The sequence below is a fragment of the Hesperophylax consimilis genome, chromosome 15, assembly GCF_061612785.1.
Source record: "Hesperophylax consimilis isolate HC1 chromosome 15, BYU_Hcon_1.0, whole genome shotgun sequence".
Classification (NCBI taxonomy): Eukaryota; Metazoa; Arthropoda; class Insecta; order Trichoptera; family Limnephilidae; genus Hesperophylax; species Hesperophylax consimilis.
Window position 1 is genome coordinate 1,674,630 of NC_142850.1, and position 24,391 is coordinate 1,699,020.

The window sequence follows — 24,391 nt, forward strand, 5'->3', positions numbered from 1 at the left end:
CTCTCCATAAAAGAATTTAACACGACATTATTAAAGAGGTATAATATATTCCATCTAGTAAGCTTCCGAGATAAATGTAATGACACCAAATTTACAGCGTCAGGGCAGTCATGTCTTGAAATAATAATTATATTCGCAAGCGCGAAATGGTTATTGTCGGATCAGAGAAGAATTGCGGACCAACTGCTATTCGGATGTCTACTCTAGCCACTAAAATTTCGCGTCAACTATCAGTGTTTCTAACAATTTTAAATTACAAGTCAATGCGCCGTTTCAAATGCTCATGCTCATCACTCAATAATTTAGAGAAATATTTGCATTGTTGAAGATAAACCATTTGATAAAGGGTTAGGTAAAGTATGGAGTGCATTTGCATGCACTTTAACGGCGGCTTGCATCTGCGATAATGCACTTGTAATAATACTTCATGGGAAAGCTGTTTGTGCGTGCTGTATTCCTGAATTAGAATAACAAATAATGCATTTAATGATTAGCACTCCTGTTGCATACAAAACTCCTTATCACCTTTAACAACGCACACAACACTTGAATCTATATTCTTAGAGACTTCACTTTTAGTTTTCTCTAGAGATCGTAATGTAATAAGAATAAGTAGGAATAACGATGATTTATAGTTCTTTACAGCTAACCGTAACGCTAAAATATACATTTTAATAGAATTATTCATTTTCTATCAACTTGGGCTGGAGCTGTTTTTTAAATTTATTTTTAGTTATATATGAAACCGCACAAGAGTTCTAACTGCTCCCAACCGTCTGGAACCAGTGAAAATATGGTATCCCCAATTGGCGAACGTTGTGAGGCCGAAGGTAGTAGGGATGGGAAAGAGATTGCGAAGAGGATGGTGGGGGAGTACCTGACTATTAAGACCTGGTCACCAAGTACGGCTAAAGCCATTTTAAGCAACGTTTAAATTCTGAATGGTGGTCACTAGGGCGATACACTCTGGAACGTGCCTCAAGTAGACTGTATATTATATATAATAAAATTTACTTGCGCACGCCGGAATTCGACTTGCTAGTCGAGAGCCTAACCCCTCAGCCACCGTGGTCGTCAATCAAATTCAAGTAAGAAAATAATCTAAAGTGATTTTAAAAAAGTATCCCCAAATAATTGTCAAGGTGTCAATTATTATCAGTCAAGTGTCAAACACATAATATGATCTTTATTTGAAAACAGTAACGCCGGGCTGAAATGGTGGAATTGTGAATTTTTAAAATAATAACCTGTAATATATAGACTACTCCATCAAACATCTTCTCCAGGGGATAAAAGCGCTCTTCAGTCGACGATAGCGAGGGGTCACGGTATAACAAATGCGAGTTTACTTGGCAGACAATAAAACCTCCTCATCTCCCCGCAGTTCGATCACTGAGAATGGGGGCATAAAAGTCCTCGAAGCGTCGATTTATGCGGTATTTATCTTATCGCAGCGAGGACTGACCATTAGATCTCCCTGCGTATGGATATAACATATTTCACATGAATGTAGACACTCAGGAAGGCCGTTATTGTGTTGGACTGAATATGCCATGAATTTATATAGCCATGATGACTTCTATAGATTGATGGTAGATTGCAAAAGAAGGATTACTACCTCTTGAAAATAACTTCTGAATTTTCTTCATAATTTTTTTTGAATTACTTACGTGTATGCAATTACCTGAAGACATTTAAAAATATATTTTAAAACTTTCATTAAGTATAAAACAAAATTTGTTGTCAAAAAACATAATAAATTTGAACGTTTGTTATGTACTACCCTTATGATAAAGTAAGTTGAATAAACTTGATTGTTTTAAGCAGATGAAAGTTTGAACTATCGGCCTCCGTGGTCGAGGTGTAAGGCTCTAGACTAGGAATCCGGAGGTCACGGGTTCACATCTCGGCGTGCGCAAGTAAATTTATTTATTTAAAATAATATTGAGTAAATTTGAGCCACGCTCCAGAGTGGAAAATACATGTATAACAATACAATATGTAGAACAGACAGTATTGTGTCTACTTCTATCCTATTGATTTTCAAATTATTATTCCAAATTCCATGGCCCATGATAAGAATGAAAATGCGAGAAATTACATTTTTAACAGCTTTTTTGCTCAATGTAAGATATTATTAATGTGTTTGGCACTATATACTCCCTTTTCACCTCTCGTGGATATGTACAGATTAATTCATTTGTGGTTGTGCTTAACGCCTATAAGTATTGTGTATTGCGGTTTGTACGAACAGACGGCAGGAGCGATATCACACACGTGTTCGCTTTTATTAAAATGAGGTAATATGCTAATTGGTGATTCACCTGTAAGCACCTTTCCATACTATTTGATCAGGAGTACATAACCAAAAAAGGGGAATTATTTTGTTTGATATGCAGGTCACGAATTTCATAATAATTATGGCTTTATATGGTAGAATATTTTTGAAAAAACAATGAATTTTCGAAAAATATCTTTTACTTCTGCCATCATGTAGAATCACCTCTCGAAGTTTGTGCACTTTACCTCCGGACAACCTTTATTTTTTTAGAAAAAATACTAATAATAAATGATTTTTCAAAAACCTTTTTTTAAATTAAAATCATACGGTATGAGATAGATATCTGTGTGCCAGGGTTTCATGATAACTCAACACAGTTACAATTCAACAAACTTTTAAAAAGTGCTATAAAGTCATTAGAAACGATGAAATTTTTTTAAAATTTAACCTAACCTAACCTAACCTACTTAACCCAGTTAATAAAGTGTTTGTATCATCACTTTCCATGACTTTATATAAATTTTAAAGATGTGATGAATTATAATTTTGACGAGTTATCCGGTCGCCGTGTGCCAGACACTGGGTTTTGGGTAACGGCGACAGTATACCAGTAGGTACATGTATTAAGGCCTTACTAATAAGATTCTTACACGTCCGTTCAACGTTGGTGTGGTAAAGCCGGCCTTGAGCCTGGTTTAAGACCATTTTAACCAAACAAACGCCATGGTAGTTATGAATTAACATGTCTAGTTTTTCACTGTTCTGACTTTATGCTCTGCGTAATATTTACACTCCGTTTATAGGTAATGGCGGTGCTTAGTAATTTTCAATCATAGACATCATAATGGCTGATTCTAACTCTAACTCCTACTAACCTAGGCTAGTATTAGGCGTAGTGTCTCGATAAAGACTCTATAATAGCTGAAAGACAAAATTCTAGCTTAGTTAGGATAAATAATTTGCTTTTATTTAGATGTAGGTGTAGACAGCATTTAGTCTCAGGCGTAATGTCATAAAAAGTCATATAGTATGACAATTAAAATTGCGTGAAACAGTTTTAATTACTTCATTGCTCGGTATCCCCGAAGAGAATGGATTGTAATAATAATTGTAGTAAAGGTGCTAAGAGCTAATTCCTATAAATGATATCTACAAGTGTTTACAGGTACATAATATAACTGATAACGCGGCTAGAAACAATATCGTGGAAAACAGTCAAAATCGACGATTGGCACCCAAACGTTTAAAGAAATACTGTGCAAAGTAATTCCTGCTAGGCGGTGTTTTTGTTATTGGTGTGGATATAATTCAAAACCAAAATGGTTTCGTACCTCTGAATCAGTGGTAGATTCAACGAGCACTGTCCGTGACATCGTCGACTGCCCCGTGGTTGTAAATTTGAAAAACGAATATTTTATTTATCTATGGCATCAACCCGGCACCCCGCCACACATGTTCCCTCGTCTATGGTAATGAAGTGAACCAGGTACTTACCCATAAGTGGTTGAGGGTAAATTTTCAAATAAAAATTTCCCCTGGAATAAATTAGCTGCGGTTCGATACATTCTTGAACCTATTTCTCAAGTTCAGTGATTTAGGTGACGTCCACTAAATTTTTGTCGATTTAAAAAGAAATATTGACATTATTACAGCAATACCGCAATCCAACGAAAAATCCACTCTCGAAAGATTAGTTGAAAATGGCAATTCAAATATTTAGCTTTTAAAATTATTATATGTTTTATAAGTAGGTACTTTGTCGGTTGCCTCAATTCTTCAAAGAAACACTTCACATTTTGAAAATGGTGACACTTAAATTAAAAACAAAAAATAATTTGGCGGTAGGTACATGGTATGCTATTATAACAGACATTAATTATATTGAAGTAGTACCTATCACTACCAAGTTATTTTGAAGAAAATTTCTGTTCCCACTGTTTTTTTAATGTGACGCTGTGAAGCAAAAGAGTGATAGAAAAACGATAAGATTTTTCCGACTGTGATTTCTAAGGAAACAATTGTTGCGCTTAGTACGCAAGGAAATGGGTTTTTGAATTCCGTTTCCCAATTATTATTATATTTACTTGTCAATTAAAATTATTTATTTATTCATGTTCTCTACAATATATTACTGACAAGATCACAAATTTGAGGAATATGTAAGTATAATAGATCATGTGGGGGCAGTTTTACTATTTTGTAACATAATATGAAAACATATAGTTGCTGAACTGTTTTTTTAAAGTGACGTTGAAAATTTCAATGGTATGTCCTCTCCTAGATCAAGCCTTATCTAAAATTGCCTCCCCTCCATTCAAGGTCTCATCTCGTCTAAGTCCGACTCCAATCTTTCATGTACTTTTGAAATTTGCTATTTAACTCTCCAAAATTTGATTGCCTAGAACACCCTTAGAAAAATTTGGAATAAAATGGAGAATCTTCAAGCAGTTGAGTCGCCTTGCGCATTCCGATGGGCAGAAGTCCTCGCTCTCGGAGTATGAAAAATTCAATGGGATATCCCACGAGTATACTTGTTAGGCACGTGTTAGTTAACCTCTTTCAATATAAGTCAATTAAGTTTAGTTCCAGAGATTAGTTAAAACAAATATTTGTCTAAAAAATTTCTGAGGTGTTGAAATTGAGTATTCCTTGTTAATAAGAAGAGTTTATTCCAGAATGTATGCAGGGGTAGCACAAAACAATACATTCCATATTTTAAAATAGCACACAAATAATAAGAATACACAGATAGGCAATGCGGAATATAAGTAAAAAATGTGTGAAAGCCGCCGTTTATGGAGGATATTTGAACATCTCCCCTCTCCAGAGGGCCATCAGGGGGAACACCATCCAGGCAACCATGGCAGTGATGATAGTGTTATTTGATTGGCGTAGTCTGCCCCACAAGTTTCCCATGTGGTGGCGGAGAAGCGCTTTGAAAGAGTGCACTCGTCCCTCCAGGAACATTTATGTAGCGCTGTAGTATCTCGGTAGGCAGAATAGTCGGAGATAAGGATTATCGTAAGCAACTTTCAGCTTTTGACTTTGGAATGCAGTGTAATAAATCCACAGTTCTGTGGAAAGATTACACTTTTTACTACATTTGTGTACAGCAAAGTACTGAATGCGTTGAATAGTATCCTTTTGACGTTTGTACTGCAAAAGAGTAAACGTCTTTACAGCATACCTGCTCTAACGGATATCGCTCTTCTTCCATATCCTAAATGTATTTCAGATCGTCTGTGATAATATGTCCCAGTTATTTGACGCTACGACTAACATTTGTTGAAGGTGTTTGCATGATTTTGTTTTTACATTTGAAAATCATAACGATTGATTTGAACCTATTATATTCAAGATTATGATTTTTTGCAAAATATTTACTTATTTGGAGTAGTTTAGTGCGCTAAGTGACGGTGCTAGTAGAACCATATCATCCGCGTAATTAATATTATTTACACATACTCCTTGAACATAGCAACCTATTTTTGTGTAATTGTTAAGAACATGGTTGGATACAGGAATGGATAGTACATACGTATATTCTCTCATATGTAGATAAAGCATAAACCTCTTTTCAAACTTTTCTATTTCTATGATTTGGTTTTGTTCAGCAGGGGCCTAAATACTTAAGTTATATTCCAGGATACTGTATTGCGATTCCTTTAGTAAATGATTTCGTTATTGTTCCATATTTTTCAACAAGGAAAAATACTTCAGAAAAAAAGTTGAGATACAAAGTTATTGATTAATAAAAACCATTATCGCATTACAATTCGAATAAGAATTGCATTATAAAATGTGTGGCTTCCAATAATATTACACGTAAAATAAATTACGCCCAAAAATATAGCCAAAAAAACGGTGAATAAACAGAACGATTGTATACAACGTAGACCCCATCTACCCTAGTGCGATTCATGCTCTGGTTTGCATTATGACACAATGGAAGCGGATTATGCACGGCGGGGTGAGTGGTAAGTGGGGTAATATTGACGATACACCTGCACTTTAATGGGTGCAATCCAAGCCATGATTTTTTTTCTAAATCTGCGATTCTGAAACATTGTGGAGATGGTGAAAATACTGCTACATCTATATAAATAAAATGAAGAATGAGTTGATGCACAGAATTTGAATAATTCATCAAATTTCCAAGTTGAATTTCACGTTCTGTGAAAGTTCTATTCAATTATTATTTCAGTTGTACGAAGCATCTAGACCATTCTGATATAATAACAGAACTTCCACATAACAGGAAAATTAACATTAGAATTTGATGAATTAACCTTAAAGTTCCTTGAAAGTTCTTCATTGATTGCTTTGAAATATTAACACAACGTTGCTTTCGATAAGCGCGAACTATATTATATACATATCACGTGTGACAGATAAAAAAAAAATTTGAAAAAAGAAACACGCGTTGTTGTTTTTCTATCTTCATAGACAGACTGAGCCGGAGCAACGGGTGGCGGGGTACAGATAGTTATATCAATAATTTTTTTGTTAATCGAAGGGAAGTTATTTTAGAATTTTAGTATTATAATAATCACAGTGATAATATTTCGATAATTTATATAGCTCTGTTTTCGTAAAAATCACCTCAAGGGCATTGTACAATATTAAATAATAAATGTCTGATAATATAGGATCGCTCATCCAACTTGATAGACAAGGCTTTATAGCGAGATTGATAAGGCTTTACAACGAGTTATGGACCTTTAATATGTATAAAATCATTAAATGTCATGACAGATTTTTGCTACCTGATAATAACTGAAAATATATATAATCTGAAATGATTCATCACGATCATATTTTGAAAATGTCGTATCAGCTTGCATAAAGGATTTCAAAAATTCAAAAAGAGTAAATGTTTTTAATCCATAACAATAACTTTGGTAAAATAGTCTTATTACATTGCACAACTATAACTTTGGTAAAGTAGCATTATTCCATTGCACAACTGTAATTTTGGTAAAGTAGTATTATTTCATTACATTACTGTAACTTAGGAAAGTAGCATTATTCCATTACACAACTGTAACTTTGGTAAAGTAGCATTATTCCATTACACAACTATTTATATGTGGAGAGATAGTGAAAGATTCATTAAATTTTTTCTTATATTTTTAAATCATAGTTCAAAATTTCACAGCCTTGACCAATCTAATGTTTGTCCTCAGTTGAGTTTGATGATGTCTCCCCGGCGGAAATAATAATTTCTTGTAGTAGTAATTAAGTTGAAATTTCATAAATTTTGGATACTAAACGTGAAACTTTTGCAATTATCCACAATATTCGCAGTAGCAAATTTTCTACCGCATGGATATGACATCGAAGCATGAATGTAAACATATCCAAAATATTCGATTATCGAACGTACCCAACAATGTATTCGATTATCGAACGTATCTAACAATAAATTCGACTATCGAACGTACCTAACAATGAATTTGACTATCGAACGTACCTAACAATGTATTTCTTTTAATAAATACCTACATCACTTTAAATGTTGAGGAACCTTTCCTTCAGATTCGATCCATAGATCACAGTTGGCCATATGGTCAGGTAGCACGGTCGAAAATAAAGCGCCGAGATATTATTATTCTTGGGGTCGGAGGGCTGCATATTAATCTAATTATTCGGGACGATAACAGTCGGTATTACAGGTGCCTGTGACGATGCATTACCTGCCATTACCATTCCAATTCCATGCAATCAGTGGACACGTAGGTAAATTCTGATCGTAATGGCGCTACAATATAGGAACTGTGAACAATTGACAATGATTATCAGGTTTTTGTTTTGCTCTCCAAGGGTGAAAAACAATTTTTTAAGGGGCTGATTTATTGAAATCATCATTGAGCATTTCAACGACCTTTGTGAAGAGTTTTGACAACAGATATTAGAAACAAGGGAGATGGGCCATGAACTATTATTAGCAAGGAACCACGAGTACAAAAATGTCGCCAACATCATTCACCCATACTACTACAAAATCGCATATAGCGCAACGGCGCTTTACCTTCGTTCCTACATAACTTTCATGGCCTCCGTCACTTTGTTAGTATGTGCAGTTTGGATCGTATAATGGTCGATAAGAATCCACGCCATATCTCCTTTGTTTTTATTATCTTAGGATACTAATATGCATGAAATTACTTTTGATATATTCCATAAAAATAAATAAATATACGTGTTGTACTTCTTCATTCATTCTCCTATTACTGTCACTCGTACTTTCGCTTTATATTCTTCTCAAATGCAGAAATTTAGTTTAGCGTCACGAAAAAATGTTGGTTTGCGCATTAGTGGCTTTTTGGACCATATTATGATGATTTTGATCATATAACGACCTCCTCAATTGAAGTAGTGTTCTCTTCAATTGAAGTAGTATTCAAAATCCACACCTACCTAATTAATAATATAGATTGTTCTTGGGTTCAAATAATAATTTTATAAATTTTCATTCGCTTTTCAAAAATTACATAAAATAAAACAATTGATAAATTAAATGTCAAATCGTTGTAATGGACGAGAATCGGTAAATATTCACTTATATTCAAAGGTTTTCAATTTCAATATTTCTTGTCATTAATTTGTTCGGTTTTACGCATTTTTCAATATTTTAGCTTGATGTCGAAAGTAAAACTTTAAAGTAGTAAAATGAACGAAAAGGACGTGGAAGACACTTTTACTACGTGTTTTGTGGATGCTGGCATGAAAATTGGTAAAAAATTACATATTTTTATAGATATGTGCTGTGTTTACGAAACATCAAGTGCATTGAAAAGCGATTAATACAGTGGAATTAGAAGAGTACAGTTTTTTGAATAACATTGTTTTATGTGAATATATACTACTGCTTCTGTAGTCCTAACTGCTCCCCAATCTCCGGATCCCAATAATTAATCGAATTCTGGAGCTAAAGGAAAAAACAGATTTCCGTCTGTATCGAAATATGATAATGCTTAAACTGCAACTGGGTGAAATACCACCAAGTTATCTTTTTCATGTACGGTTCCATGATAACTCAACAAGATGGCAATTCAAGACACTTTTAAAAGGTGATATAAATTCATTAAAATCTATGACAAAAACTAACCTATAAACCTAACCTACGTAACGCATTTAAAGTATTTTTATTTCATCACTTTTTAAAGGTGTGTTTAATTGTCACTGTGGTGATTAATCTGGTTACCCAGAAAGATAATGTTTTTGCAGATTGTCACGTTCCAGTTTGTTTGTTTCAGGAACCGGTTTCACAATAGGCCTCCTCACTTCAGCACTATTCACCAAAAGGCGTCCCTGGCCCCTGGCAGCCGGGGTGGGTCTTGGCCTAGGGCTGGCCTATGGAAACTGTGAAAAGAGCCTCAACCAGCTGATGATGAAGGGGTGTAAGGAGCCAAAGCGAGAATGCAAGACGCTGTAAAGAAGAGACAATATAATTTTTTGTGACGTGTTTTTTGGCGCAAATTTTAGACGATATTAAAAATGTGAGTTGTTCTCTACAATATTTGAAAATATAAAGTGCATTGTTTTATTTAGTTTCATGACCGAGCAGAATAGTGACAAAACAAAACGTTGAAGAAAACTGAAAATGATCAAGCAATCAACAAACCTAGCATCTTCATTTAGCATGGTCTGAGTTTTCACTGTTCTGCTCGGTTCCGTCATTATTTAATATTATTTGTTTCTTCTAATGCGTCTTTTGCAGCGTTTAATTTCGGATCCACCTTGCTATAATAATGTATTTAACGAAGAAAAATCCTCTTGAAATACAGTTTGTTAAATTACAATACATGATAAAAAAACATAAGAAAAAAGGCAATTCATCTGAATTTCAAAGATGGAAGTATAAGATTTTTAAGCGGCCGCTACACTACTCGCTTCGGCGCTTCGACGAAGTCCTCGACGAAGTTAGCCGAAGTCCGAAGTGCGTGCCCACACACTCGTGCAACTTCGCGAGTAGCTCAGTCTCTCGGAGTCCGTGCACTAGGCAACATGGACGTTCAAGTGGCAAATAAAGGATGAAAGTAGATTAAATGCTGTTGAAATGAGATCCCTGAGGCGTATAATAATAATAATAATAATAATTGGATAATTTGTAAAGCGCCGTTTTTGTGAAAAATCACCTCAAGGGCGTATGTGTGGTAAAACCATGTTTGATCGTGTGAGGAATGTGGAGATCCGCAAAGAGTGCAAGGCTGATGTAAGCGTAATGAGTAAGATTAAGTAAGGGACGCTTAGATGGTTTGGGCATGTAGAGCGAATGAGCGAAGAAAGGAGTGTGACGGCCGGCATAGTCCAGTGGTAACGCATTGGACTGCCATTCCGAAGGTCGCGGGTTCGAACCCGGCGTGCGCAAATAAATTTTATTTGATTAATTTGTGTTATTTCACAATTAATTAATTAAAATAATATATAGTATATTTGCGGCACGTTCCAGAGTGGAAGATACTATAAGTATCGCCCTGGTGTAAGACCACCATTCAGAATTGAAACGTTGCTCCAAATGGCTTTAGCCGTGTTTAGTGACTAGATCTGAATAGCCAGGTACTTCCCCACCTTCCTCTTTCCCTTCCCCACTTACCTTCAGCCTCACAACATCCCCCAATTGGGGATGCCATAGTCTCACTGGCTCCAGACGGGAGCAGTTGGGACTCTTGTGAGGTATTCACTATAAAAAAAATATAAAAAAAGGAGGATATATGATGCAAATGTGAATGGTAGCAGAAGTCGGGGACGCCCGAGGAAGACATGGCACGATCAAGTGAATCAGATACTCGAGTCGGGCCATGTCAAGAGTCAGAATAATAGAAGAGTATGTATGAGACGATGTATGAATGTGAATGAGGCAAGGAGTGTGTGCCAAGACCGAGTTGTTTGGCGGTCCGTCCTCTCTGCCTACCCCTGCGGGGAAACGGCGTGATGGTTAGTTAGTTATCTTTATAGTCCCTTTCAATTGGGTCCCAAATAACCGCCTCGGATTGGAGTGTTTCTAGAAACAAAAAAATTAGGTCCTGTGACCACAGTGTAGAAGCCATATTTTATTACGTATAGTCACTACGACTCTGCGCACGCACAACCACCAAACACGACGTCTCGAAGCGAACTGAAGTGAACCGAGTAGTGTGGGCAGACACTTCGTGTTTGAACTTCGAGTCCTTTGACTCGGGCGCATTTACCGACAACAATCGGAAGTCGGGCCAAGCGAAGCGAAGATGCCCGAAGCGAAGCGAAGTTCGTGCCCACACTATCGTATTAGGTCAACTTCGATCAACTTCGCGAGTAGTGTAGCTGGGCTTTAACAAGCAGCGAACGGAGATGAAGAGATGAATGTTTTAGATCTAACAAGAAGATATTTGGTGACCAGTTTATCCATATGGCACGTGCGTCCTTATAAGTCAAAGGCGTAGACCTGATCTGGCCTGACGAAATTAATTTAGATATTTATTTTAAAATAGTCCTACATCATATAATTTTTTTCTCACTCTTTTCTGAGTATAATATTATGGCACAAAAGTGGATGGGAAGAAGTCAGAAATACCTCTGAAGAATAAGTACCTGATCGAACAAAAAGTGGCTTCGGAATAATATAAGAGTAAGTATGATGGGATGTATGAGTGTGAATGACGCAAGGAGTGTGTACCTGTAGGAGAAGTGGCGTGATAGCTAGCTACTAAGATAGTCAAGAATCAATTTCTAAAGGTTCAATATGACAATGACTATTCCAACATCCTAGCAGTGCGGCGACAGCATCGACAAATGAATACAAAATTGTTTTAGCTGCAATTGAACTGCAACCCTCAATTAAGGTTCGAATTCGTTATATACAACACGAAAATTAACTTTAAGATCATGACTATATTTACTGTCCATGTAAGCAGCGTAAAAAATAGTTCCACAGAGTATTTTGATGAGCATTCTAGCTTGATATAATACGTGCGACATTTTCGTTAATATACACTCGCATATAAATCGCACGATGTTTTAGTTAATGTACACTCTCATATAAATCGTACGATGTTTTAGTTACTGTACACTCTTATATAAATCGTACGATGTTTTAGTTAATGTACAATCTTGTATAAATCGTACGATGTTTTAGTTAATGTACATTTATAAAAATGAACCCTTTTCAATACAGCTTATGAAGATTTTGACGTAAAATTGAGGAAAGGGTAAGTATCAAATATAGTTAGTGTCCGCCACTGCCCGTCCAGACCTGCCTATTTAAATTGACATTTAACACGTGCCACGTAATTCGGTAGCCACTCCGCTATAAGCTACGAGATATGTATCGCAGCACAATTTATACTCGATTATACAAGAAATTTACAATATTCAATAATGCAATTTAATCTTTTACCTGAAAGCTCAGTAAGATGGGGGCTCTTTGAAAGGTGCTATAGGCACGGGGTTGAACGACTCCTGATATATGTTTTTTTGAAAAGATAATTTTGTTGATAGATAGTTAACTCTCTAGGTTTAGATTAGATCAAATATATTAGAATTATTCTTCTAATATCTTTGGATTAGATCAACATAACTATTCAGTGCGCAATTTGTGGTGTTACTAAATATCTATTTAAAATTACTTGTTCGCCATACTTTTTGTTTCTTGTTATTCAACTTAAATCTTGGAAAATGTCGAGCGAAAAGCTAATATTAGATGAACATGATTTGTTGTTATTTTATAGCAAAATTCTCACTAATGTCCATCTGCTAAGGAGATCCTTACATTAAAATAAATTTTAATGATTAAAATATTGGTAACCGGACAAATAATCACAATAATAATTCATCACATCTTTAAAAAGATATATAAAGTCATGGAAAGTGATGAAACAAAAAAATATTAACTGGGTTATGTAGGTTAGGTTAGATAAAAAAATTATTTTTTTCATCGTTTCTAATGACTTTATTTCACTTTTTAAAAGTGTGTTGAATTGTCACTGTGTTGAGTTATCATGGAACCTAAAATATTACGATAGTTTGACTTAACTCAGTACAGAAAGATATATAAAACGGTGACCGGATAACTCAACAAAGTAATAATTCAACACACCTTAAAATGTATATGTATATAAAACACGATATTAACAACAGTTCTAAATTTATGTATTATATGCAAATGTAAATATTTGGTAGACACTGTAATGTATGTATAGAAATAAGTAAATAAATAAAAATAAATAAATGTGATAAAAAGTCATGAAAAGTGATGAAACAAAAACTAGGTTAGGCTTAAGGTTTGTTGAATTGTCATTGTGTTGAGTTATCATGGAACCGTACAAATCAGATAATATTATTACACAAGTGCGTTATTATTTCATGTTTTTCATGTTGAGTGAAATAATTCCTTAAAATAATAAAATTTAATCGCCCTAATTGCCCAAAACAAAACCCTCGTATCAGCCCCTCGATCCCTCATATACCCCTCCCTTAATCGTGGCTAAGTCCCCACTCCTCGCAGGGGTGAACGTATTAGTATCTCTGCCGACCGCACAGGTGTTCGTCCCGCCATATGGCCGATTCGGACTCGATCTGGATAGCCCGTAGAGTGGAGTGGAGTGAGCAGAAAGCGGGGAACCCCGCCTTATAAGGGTGAGATATATATTCAGTAGGTAATGCCTCATTTATTCATTTAGACACACGTCAGGTTAGTAAACAACAACCACCGAGAGGTCTGGTATATAAAATCGGTATTTAATTTTAACATCTTATTTTAAAAAGCATAAGTCATCTTTAGATATGCTGTTTTGGAGGGTCTTTCAGGAAAAGGAAGGAGTTGAACTTCTGGAAAGGAAAAAGTTATGAGGGGTGGGTAGGAATCTGTGGGTCAATATGTCCAGGAGTGACGGAATGAATCCATCCCTCCCTTTGCGATGCAAGTCGATCGCGATGGGTCAAGAGGATCCAACAATAGAGGTCAAAATGTCTCTCTCAACCAATCCCTTCCGATCCGGCATACGCCGCCAAGACTTAGATAAACCATACCTCACGAACCCGGGCATCCCTGCTAAGTCAACGTGGCGAACCACTTGGGGTGACCTATGGCTGGGGTGTTGGTTATCCAATAAAATGTGATCATCGTAATATTAATAATAATGGCCGATAAACATAATACTAAACATAGTCATGTAATAACAAGTTTTAAACATAATGTATACAAATAATGCGTACGTGTGATAACCATACAAATATATACACATGTAAAATGAATAATTTAATATCAGTCAGACATAATGCGTTGTTCTCGCGAGTATACTTCTGCCCGAGTTTGGCCGTTGACAAGGGATGAATTAAAACTCGGGTCAATTCATCAAAAATTACGAGGAAACTGTTAAATTTAACAGCGTAATTACCAAAATACTGTTCGTGGTGCATTCAACTCCATAACATAACCATCGAATTGCATGGGATCCCATATACCCGCCAATTACCCAGTTTCTCGTAATCATCTAATTATTATTACTAAAACCACAGTTTTTTGTCTGATATTACAGGATACTTTTATTGCTCTTTGTTTGCACGAATAATTACGGTGATTCACCGTTTCCTGGATTGTGTCTGAATGTGGTATTACGATATTATCGAAGATTATTCATTTGTGGGGACGTTTCTGATTTGTAGCTTGAAATGATGCAGCAATGTACGAAATTTGTGCCCACAAAATAACAGAGTACTGATCGACCAACGTGTATTTATATGCAGTCGGGGGCGCCACAAAGCAGTGGCAAATGGAATGGCAATGTCAAATATAATAACAATGTCGAATAGAATAACAATGTCAAATAGAATAACAATGTCAAATAGAATAACAATGTCAAATAGAATAACAATGTCAAATAGAATAACAATGTCAAATAGAATAACAACGTCAAATAGAATAACAATGTCAAACGGAAACGACAAGGACGTTGAATAAGATGAGGAACGAAACAATGCTGACATACTTTATTAATATAGTCAATTTATATAAAGAAGACCCTCCACACAGCATCCCCAAATATGTCGTAAGCCCAGAGGGATTTTTTTCCTCAGGGCATGTAAGGCTGTGTTGTGGCAAATGTAAAAAAAAGTGTGCGCGTGTTTGTGCATGACAGACGGGTGACGTGTATTGGACTTTTATACAAATCTACAGTTTTATTCCGAGTTTGATGCAATTTTTCACACTTGAACTTCAAAACAGGAGATTAATGTCTTCTGATTTAAAAAAAATCTGTGTAAAGCCCGGGCCGCACCGTGGATTTCTATGCAGCTTTATGAGCGCAAGTATGTTCAAATATTCAGCATGTTACTTCGTTGGAACCATAAAATTACATTTATCTGCCAAAATATGAGACAAGACGATATACGAGTATATTATGTTGGTTTCAAAATTTTCAGGTCAATGAAAAGAAGATTCCATTAAAAAATTTGAAGCTTACCTGAAGCCGTCCAGAAAAGAAAAGTAAAAAAAATAACGGTACCTACCTAACTATCATGCAGCCCCATGAACAAATTACCGGCTTTACAGAATTGTACCATTAGGTATTACCTGCACAGTCTGCTAAATTTAAATCCTTTGCAAATTTCCACCTTATCAAAACGAATTAAAGCGTAACAATGAAGACACTTAACCTACATATCAAGTACTTGTCTGCAAACCAAAAAGCTCAACCAAATGGTTTATAGTCTAAATAGAAAACATTTCTCCACAAAAGAAACAAATTAATTCTCATAGGGTGCGTAACAAATATTTATAAATTTAAACTAGGGTAGCACGGCGAAAAAAGTTAGGGTTGTTATAAATAACAGGGTTTTTATTTTGATATCCATATTCATAAACGTTGTAATCGGATTACTTAAGCCTGGTTTAAGGTTTATTTTAAAGTTGGCGTGCCCTGTTTGGTAGATCGCGTGATCTGATATGACTTAATGTGAATAATCTGAATAAATATTATCCCTCCTCCGTATGTTCTGCTTGCAAGTGTGTCCGCGAAATGTTAACAGATGTTCGGGTTCACGGTTCTTAGGTATTAGAACTGAAACAATTAACTATTTATAATAATAATAATAATGATTGGATTATTTGTATAGCGCCATTTTCGTGAAAAAATCACCTCAGGAGCGCTTAACAACTTAATTTATGCATTTAATTTATTCCTATTACTTAGACTTATAACTTATTACTTTTGGGTTATAACTAAGTTTCATAGCTATTAATAGAGACTTATAACTAGTGGCTTATAACTAAGATTAATGTCGAGTGATTTACAATTAAGACTTTTAACTAATGACCTTAAACTATACATATTTTTATGACAAAGTGAGTATTTACACAATACCGCTATAATATGACTTATAACTACGGCTTTAACCAGAGATTTACGATTAACATACATACTTGCGTTTACAAATATAGATTTTAAAACTTAAGGGATGCTTAGCGAATGAGCTAAGAAAGAAGTGTAAGGAGAATATATGACGCAAAATCGAATGTTAGCAGAAGTCGGGGACGCCCGAGGAAGACATGGCACGAACAAGTGAATCAGATACTTGAGTCGGGCTATGTCAAGAGTCAGAATAACAGAAGAGTATGTATGAATATGAATAAGGCAAGGAGTGTGTGCCAAGACCGAGTTGTTTGGCGGTCCGTCCTCTCTGCCTACCCCTTCGGGGAAACGGCGCGGCGTGATGGTTAGTAGTCACTTAGCTATTCTTTATGGGAAACTGCTGAACTATCCGAAATGAACAAAAGTGAATGGTAGTCGAATGAAGTCGGAGCCGCACGAGCAAGACATGGCACGATAGAGTGAATCACTGGAGTGGAGTCTTGTCAAGAGTCAGAATAACAGAAGAGATTGTTTAAGGCAGTATATGAATGTGAATGAAGCAAGGAGCGTATGCATATATAAAGGTGATTGGCGGTCAATCCTCTCTGCCCACCCCCTCCAATTAAACAACTTCAAAAATTGCAGTAACAGCATTATAAATAATAAATTTCTAATAACAACCACCGCCTGGGTCGACATCACGCCTTGCTCTGTATTCCACATGGCATAACGGACGTTCTGGCCCAGCATAGAATGACAAAAGGTATGGTGCTGCTAAATGAAATCTCCAAGTCTCTTGATAAAAGATTATAATATATGTATTACGTCAAAGATTGTTACTGAGGCAGTTTTGTTTTGTGTAGTTTTTTACCATTCATATGTAAAAACCCTTAAGAAGGGCGTTGATTAATTAATAATAATATCGATATTTTCAATATTGGCCTTGAATGTGTCATGAATCATTTTAGGCAAGGACTCTAAAATATATTATTGTTAATTTTTTTATTTATATTTAAATGAACGTCAATTGTGTCATGCGTAGTGTAATACGATTAAATAATTCTGTTATATACATTATTTAAAAAAATATATTCCTTCATTATCGCTCAGGTGATATAAATTTTGTATTTGTACAGATTACTTAATTTCAAGATTACTGAAACTGTTTCAGTTGATGGCATCATTTCATCGTGGGCTGTTGTTGAACTTTGAAATATGTATTTATTTTAGCTTTCGGAAATTAAGAAATTTTTAAATATGAAAAAACTCTTGGGCGGTGCAAGCCGGATAGGAAACCTTATATTTCATAAATTAATGTATAAATAAATAAAAAAAGAACCACCCAAATCAATTGATATTTTCCATTAGTTAATTACCTGCCACAGTAAATTCCGATTGACCATTTATTGTGCCCCCAAGCAATGTTAACCCCTTCAATCCACCATGGCACGAGATGAAACTTGTTTACGCATCCCTTTTCCATCCGATACAAAGCCATTTGTCATATTCGATTAGCGCGAAGGGGTTACAATGATAAATGGGCCACCGAACCGTCTGCGCCTATTTAACAAATTGCTCCACAATTCAGTTCTATTGCAGATTGGTTATCAACTGATGAACAAGAACCGGTGAAAGTCCAGCAATCAGAATCAAAACACTGGCATTGTATAAAATGGCTATTGAACATATTCAAAACAGTATTTACCCAGTTTCCTCGTCTCTCTCTCCTTCCCCTCCCAACTTCATTCAGCCTCATAACGCACCCCAATTAGGAAAAGGAAAAGGAAATATACTACATTATAACTAACTATAAACATTATTATCATATGTAGAATCCCGTCTGACTTCAGGATCGAGCATTAAAGACCATTGGAGAAAGATACTTGCTCCCACATTCTTAGATCCGATGGATTCCCGTGCTTCTCTGCTTTAATTTAATTTTCTATTTATTTTTTAATCTCTTTTTATTTATTTTACTATATGTAAATACTATTTGTACTTATATCCTCTATGGGATGTGTGGGATTGCACTAACCTCCCCACATACTGGAATAAAGAATTTATTATTATTATTATTACTACCCGCGCCCGTGATATGAAAAATACAGCCTTTTGACTTCACAGCGCTTAATCAATTCCATGGTTTATTCCAATCCAATTCATTGGTTTATTGTGGTTACTACTCAAGAAATTAACAATGACATAATATTGTAACTGCAAAAGGAACATTTCTGTAATTCTGTAACCTTAAAAATTAGCATTCTGCCAGGACAACCTCACAAATATGCTGTTTTTCCATTACAACGCCGTTGACGTGTGAAAGACAGGACTTTGAGTTACAGCGTATTGGCCTCACGTACCGGCAGCTATCTGTGCAACTAGCAGCGATCATAACAGCCAGCCGTGTCAGATAAATGTCTTAAATTTTGTTACATATATTTTTTTTTGTCCTTGCAAACTGATTGTGGTTTCAAAACACATTTTTCAACAAAATTTTACATGAAGGGTCAATTTGACCTCTAACCAAATTTGAAATTGTCAATACACGTAGTTTGCGAGAAAAGGAACGAAATATCCAAAGAAGTTTTGAGTAATTTTTTTTTTATGTTTAACCGGACAAAAGTTCCAACTACTCCCAACCGTCTGGAGCCAGTGAGACTATGGTATCCCAATTGGAGTATGTTGTGAGACTGAAGGTAGTGGGGAGGGGAAGGAAACAAGGAAGAGAAAGATGTGGAAGTAAACTGGCCTTTTGGAGATATAGTATATTGCCATTACACGGGCAGCTGGCGTTTTTGGTGTCATTCTGTTCAGAATTTGATGCTCTACGCTTCGATGGTAGATTTTTTTAATTTTGTACTTTCTTACCTTTACATTTTAGTAAAATGTAGAAATTTTTAAACCTACAAGAAAGTTCATATCCTTGTCTTTTTGAGTATTGAGATATATAATTAGATCCCAATATAAGTTGTAGCACGTTCACTTTTCTTTAAAACAAAATAATTTGTTTTCTCGGATCGGTTAGTTAGTCTCCGAGACATGATTCCGTTTATGGACTCGTGTCGAATCCTGAAATCCGAAATCCGTTGATTCACTTTAGGCATACGTAGTCCCAGATAACATAGCAGTATTGGCACAAACTTTTATTCTTTCTCTATGAAAATAGTAAGTAGCGCTGCTATAACTATTTTTAGAAGTTTTAAATTACAGTAGCCTATTCCGTCTCGACTGTCTTTCTACACTGGCAAGATCAAAGACGTATTTACGAAAAAAAAATTGGGTAGGTATATGTCGCACAACTAGAATTTACACTAACAATACGTTATGTGTAAAAAAGGTTTACATTACTTATAAATATTACTGCTCTACAGTTATTATCACACATGACAGCTGTTTCGCATACCGAAGACATTATGCACCTACGTAGCATACTTGTGAGTAGAATGATTTTTTTTATTTAATATAGATAAGTGGGTACAGTGGTGATAAACAAATTTCATATGGGTACATAATATATTTACAATTTCAATCTCACCAAATAAAAAATTGGTTCTTGTGCTTGGTGAGCGATTTATACTAATTTTAATTATCTGTATATGTACGTGTACATTTATAGGATTCTGTTACATACTTAATATTGAGCAACTAAGAGAGTAATTAGAAACATCTAAATAAAGTAGAGATGAATGTAGACTAATAATAAATATAAAAAAGGGAAAAAAGGCAATTATTTAATTAAATATTCCTATGAAGTATAACTTCGGTAATATTTTATTTTGGTTTACACCCATCCGGGGTTTTACGTGGATTTTAAGAACAGAATATACCTAGTGAGCAATTGAATATTATTCACTAAGTTTTTAAAGCATGAAATAACATTAAACTGATAAATTGAATATGAATCAATATTAGTGAAACATATAACAGTTACATAAAAAAATAGAAACTAGAACAATACTACAAATCACTAACATTACGTAACCAATGCTACTACAATTTATAGTATTCAACAAAGTGTATAAATGGAGTAAGTAAATATGTCGATAGTACCCCCCAAACCTGTTGCTCAGATAATGCATCCTATTGGTTAGTGAGTGCGTCTGATTATTGGTTGTGTATGTATTACAGAAGAATGTTAAATTTTGTCTTGTTTCTAGTCGGCACATGGAATTTAATAGTGGCAACGATGGCAGGGTTGTCAATAAAGTTGTTAATGACTCTGTGTAATACAACCAGGTTTGGCATAATTCTTCTGTTAGACAGCGTTATTAGATGCTATTATTATCATAAAACTATCACAATCAGTGTATTCATATATATAGAATATGCGTTCTCTTGTGTGGCAGCTCTGGATGAGAGAACTATTCATTCTAATTTATTTAATTTAATGTTAGGTACTTATCAAATGAACTGTTTTAATGCATCTGCGAGCAACTTATGTATAATTTTTAATAGTAATAGTTTTGCGAGAGAAGAATACTAATGTTAAATAATTAATTCATACATATTCCTGATCGAATACCAGCCGAGATTATAAATAAACAGAATATTCTAATATAAATGCAGGATTATAAACGGAACTTCGCTTGTTCATCGATCAATAGTGTCACTCATAGACATTTTAACATAATATTCTGCCTTAGGTATATACCTGTTTTACCCTTGAACCAGCGGTCTTCTACTATCTTTAAAGATTACATAATAAAGATTGAAATATTTCACAAAACTCCTACCCGTATATTTTACGAGAAATTTTAAACAACGCTATTATTAACTGTATGATTGGCTACGTACAAGAAGAAACTTCGCGTTGAATAAAATTCAAATCTTGATATGCGATGAAGTACAGTTAAATAATTTGAAAGACCTTGCTTATGTAGTGGTGTACTGGTGGATAAAAATATATTTAATTTAATAATAATTTTGTTTTTGTTAGGAGGCTGAAGAATGAAACAAAAAAACTAAAATTGTCGAATTGAATCGCGAGTCTAAATTTAAAAGGAATTGATAAATGCACGCACCCCACTATCTTTGGACATGGGGGTGACATTTGGGGTGAGATGGAACTGCAAACAGATCTTCTAAATTAGATCGATTTTGATTTTAATATTTCTATACGTTGGTATGCGCAACTTTTAATGTTCTCTTTAAAATGGTTCGCTTGCACATCATGTAATTTTCACAGGTATTATTTTAAGAACATAATTATTTATTATACATATATACAACTTATAGAAAAGTTTATTGGGTACAAACCAATATTAAAAATCTGTTTGTGGTCAGTGAAAAAACTCTAAAAACGACATGGAAAACAAATAAAATAGAATTAAATAACTTTAGTCCGCTTTAGCACATGACACCCTAGTGAGGAGGACTAAGAAATATCATTAAAATACTTCACCATATTCTTTATTCCCCATAATATTTATATTATACAATTAAGTACAATAAAAAGAAGAAATACTATGAAATTTTTTTTTAAAATACACGAAACTTCGCTGAAAATTGAAGTTGTTGACGGAGTCAACGAAGTGTCTTTATAAATAAAAATGTAAGTGTTTGGTTGTTCAAAATCTTAAATCTGCGAAATTTCTTCATCGATTGCTTTGAAATTTTTACACAGTGTTGTATTCAAATACGCGTGTGTTTTTATATATCTATATTATATAGATGTCACCTGTGACAGTTAATTTATAATTTTTTTAAAAACAGCGCCATCTTTTGGACGTAAAAGCATCATACGCTATTGTTTCTCTATCTGCACAGGCAGACTGGGCAACAGCTTCAAAAACACCGCTGTACATTTCTATTGAGTAGCCTAATAGTATTGTTCAAAATTTGAACATACTTCGCTGTATTGTGGAACAAAAAAGAGTTATTTTTGTGTACAAAAAGTTCGTTAGTTCCTTTTGAGGTTTTATACTCTTGCAAGTTTAAAGTGTACGTGCATTTTGAAATTTTAGCATTTTGATAATGAGCATGCTGCATGATTAATAACTTGTTTTTGACATCAATTTCCAGATTACTCGTGTATCGGATGAACTATCTGAACTATCTGAGATGGGCTAGTCATTGATGTATAATGGGCTAGTGCATTTTAAGACATACAATTATTATGGGTTTCCAGAACAACTGGTTGCTGATCACTTTGCCGTCGTTTCTGTCCAGAATGAATGGACAGCCACGGGGTCGGAGGTTGACGTCTGTCATGTTAGTGTTTATTCAATTTTGAAAGATAGAGATAATAAGGTGACTTTTATTCTCCCAATAGATTAACCGAATTTTTTTTATCCACTTTAACTGTTACCGGCACAAAGCACTCTTTTCAGGGTGAAATGCCTAAAACCAAAACAAAAAAAAAAGATTATGAAAAACAAAGAACTAAAATTTGATTAGAGTGTTGTTATTAAATTCAAGTTTATCCGATTAAAGGCGGAAGCTGATAATACTGTTATTAAATTCTGCCAAGTTTTCATAAAAATGGAAGCTTTTTTTAAGAAAGCCAAAAAAAAACATTCCTGGGTTCCACGCATGAAGAAAATATTAAGATAATTTATTAAGAATTTTTAGAATTTCTTCAAATTATTAGTAATCCGGTTAAAAATAAGATTGTAGGTCCTTAACGAATAAATTAATAGGTTTCCTGTTAAACTTTTAGTAAAACATAAATATATTATCAGTATAATTAATTAACACGTTTTCAAAAAAATTATAATATTTTCGCATTTTGTCATTATATACAGGTGCATGAACATGTGTTCCGTTATATTATGAATTTATAAAAAAGTTATCAGGAAACGGGCTGCAAATCCAGTTTTTAACCAAACCCATGGCGCCCGGACGCATTTGTCTACAATACTAACCTTATTAATTAATTAATTATAAATATATGTCTTAGTAAAATATTACGTAGTGAAAATGAATAAAACGGAATACCTATAATGTTTGGTAATTGAAGCATTATTATAACATAATAATAATATTAGTATAAAGTGATAGGAATAGATTAAATGCATAAATTATGTATTTAAGCGCCCTTGAGGTGATTTTCTCACGAAAACGTAATATTATGTACTTAATATATATTATAATATATATTATAATACGTAATATTATGTAAGTAATAGAAAAGCATTGTTACATTGCATGTATCATATTACTTTCTAACATTTAATTGACTACTAGCGCAGACTCGTGAAAAATCATGGGATATTATAATTGTAGGATTTGTGATGCTGAAAGTATTTAAATAATTTCCTCAGGATCGTTGCCTTTCGAAAGACGATCCAAAATTTACCTTTCGAATAAATCAGAAGAAAAAACTAGAAAAATTCCAAAATTTGTCAAAAATTTTAACTTAAGAAATACAGATAATAGAATAAAATTATCCATAAAAAAATATAAATGTTCGTTTGTTCAAAATCTCAAATCTTCGAAAGTTTTTCACCGTTATTGCTTTGAAATTTTGACACAATGTTGCATTCGAATACGAGTTTGTTTATATATAGCTAAATAATATAGATGTCACCGAATGTCAAGTGTGATAGGTAAAAACATTTTTTTAAACAGCGCCATCTGTTGGACGTAAAAGCAACACGCGCTATTGTTTATCTATCTGCACAGAAAGTATAAGCCACAGCAATGCGTGGAGGGGTACTAGTTCCTTTATTGAAAATCGAAGCAAATTCCGGTTCTGAAGAACATTGAACCGGAGTTACACAGAGACACACCACCTAAATTGTTATTTTTAAATATCAAAATAGAAATTTGATATCCAATC

The 24,391-nt window shown here is 34.4% G+C and overlaps 1 protein-coding gene across 1 annotated transcript in view; it reads left to right on the top strand.

Annotated features, from left to right (window-relative positions):
* The first annotated feature begins 8,953 nt into the window (after positions 1 to 8,953).
* LOC149417166 (MICOS complex subunit MIC10-like) overlaps positions 8,954 to 24,391 on the top strand; it is a 186,164-nt gene continuing 170,726 nt past the window's right edge. Inside the window, exons 1-2 of the mRNA XM_089640551.1 lie at positions 8,954 to 9,017; positions 9,541 to 9,783. Coding sequence (XP_089496677.1) covers positions 8,954 to 9,017; positions 9,541 to 9,719 — 243 coding nt within the window. The 3' untranslated portion in view covers positions 9,720 to 9,783. The remainder of the gene's footprint in view (positions 9,018 to 9,540; positions 9,784 to 24,391) is intronic.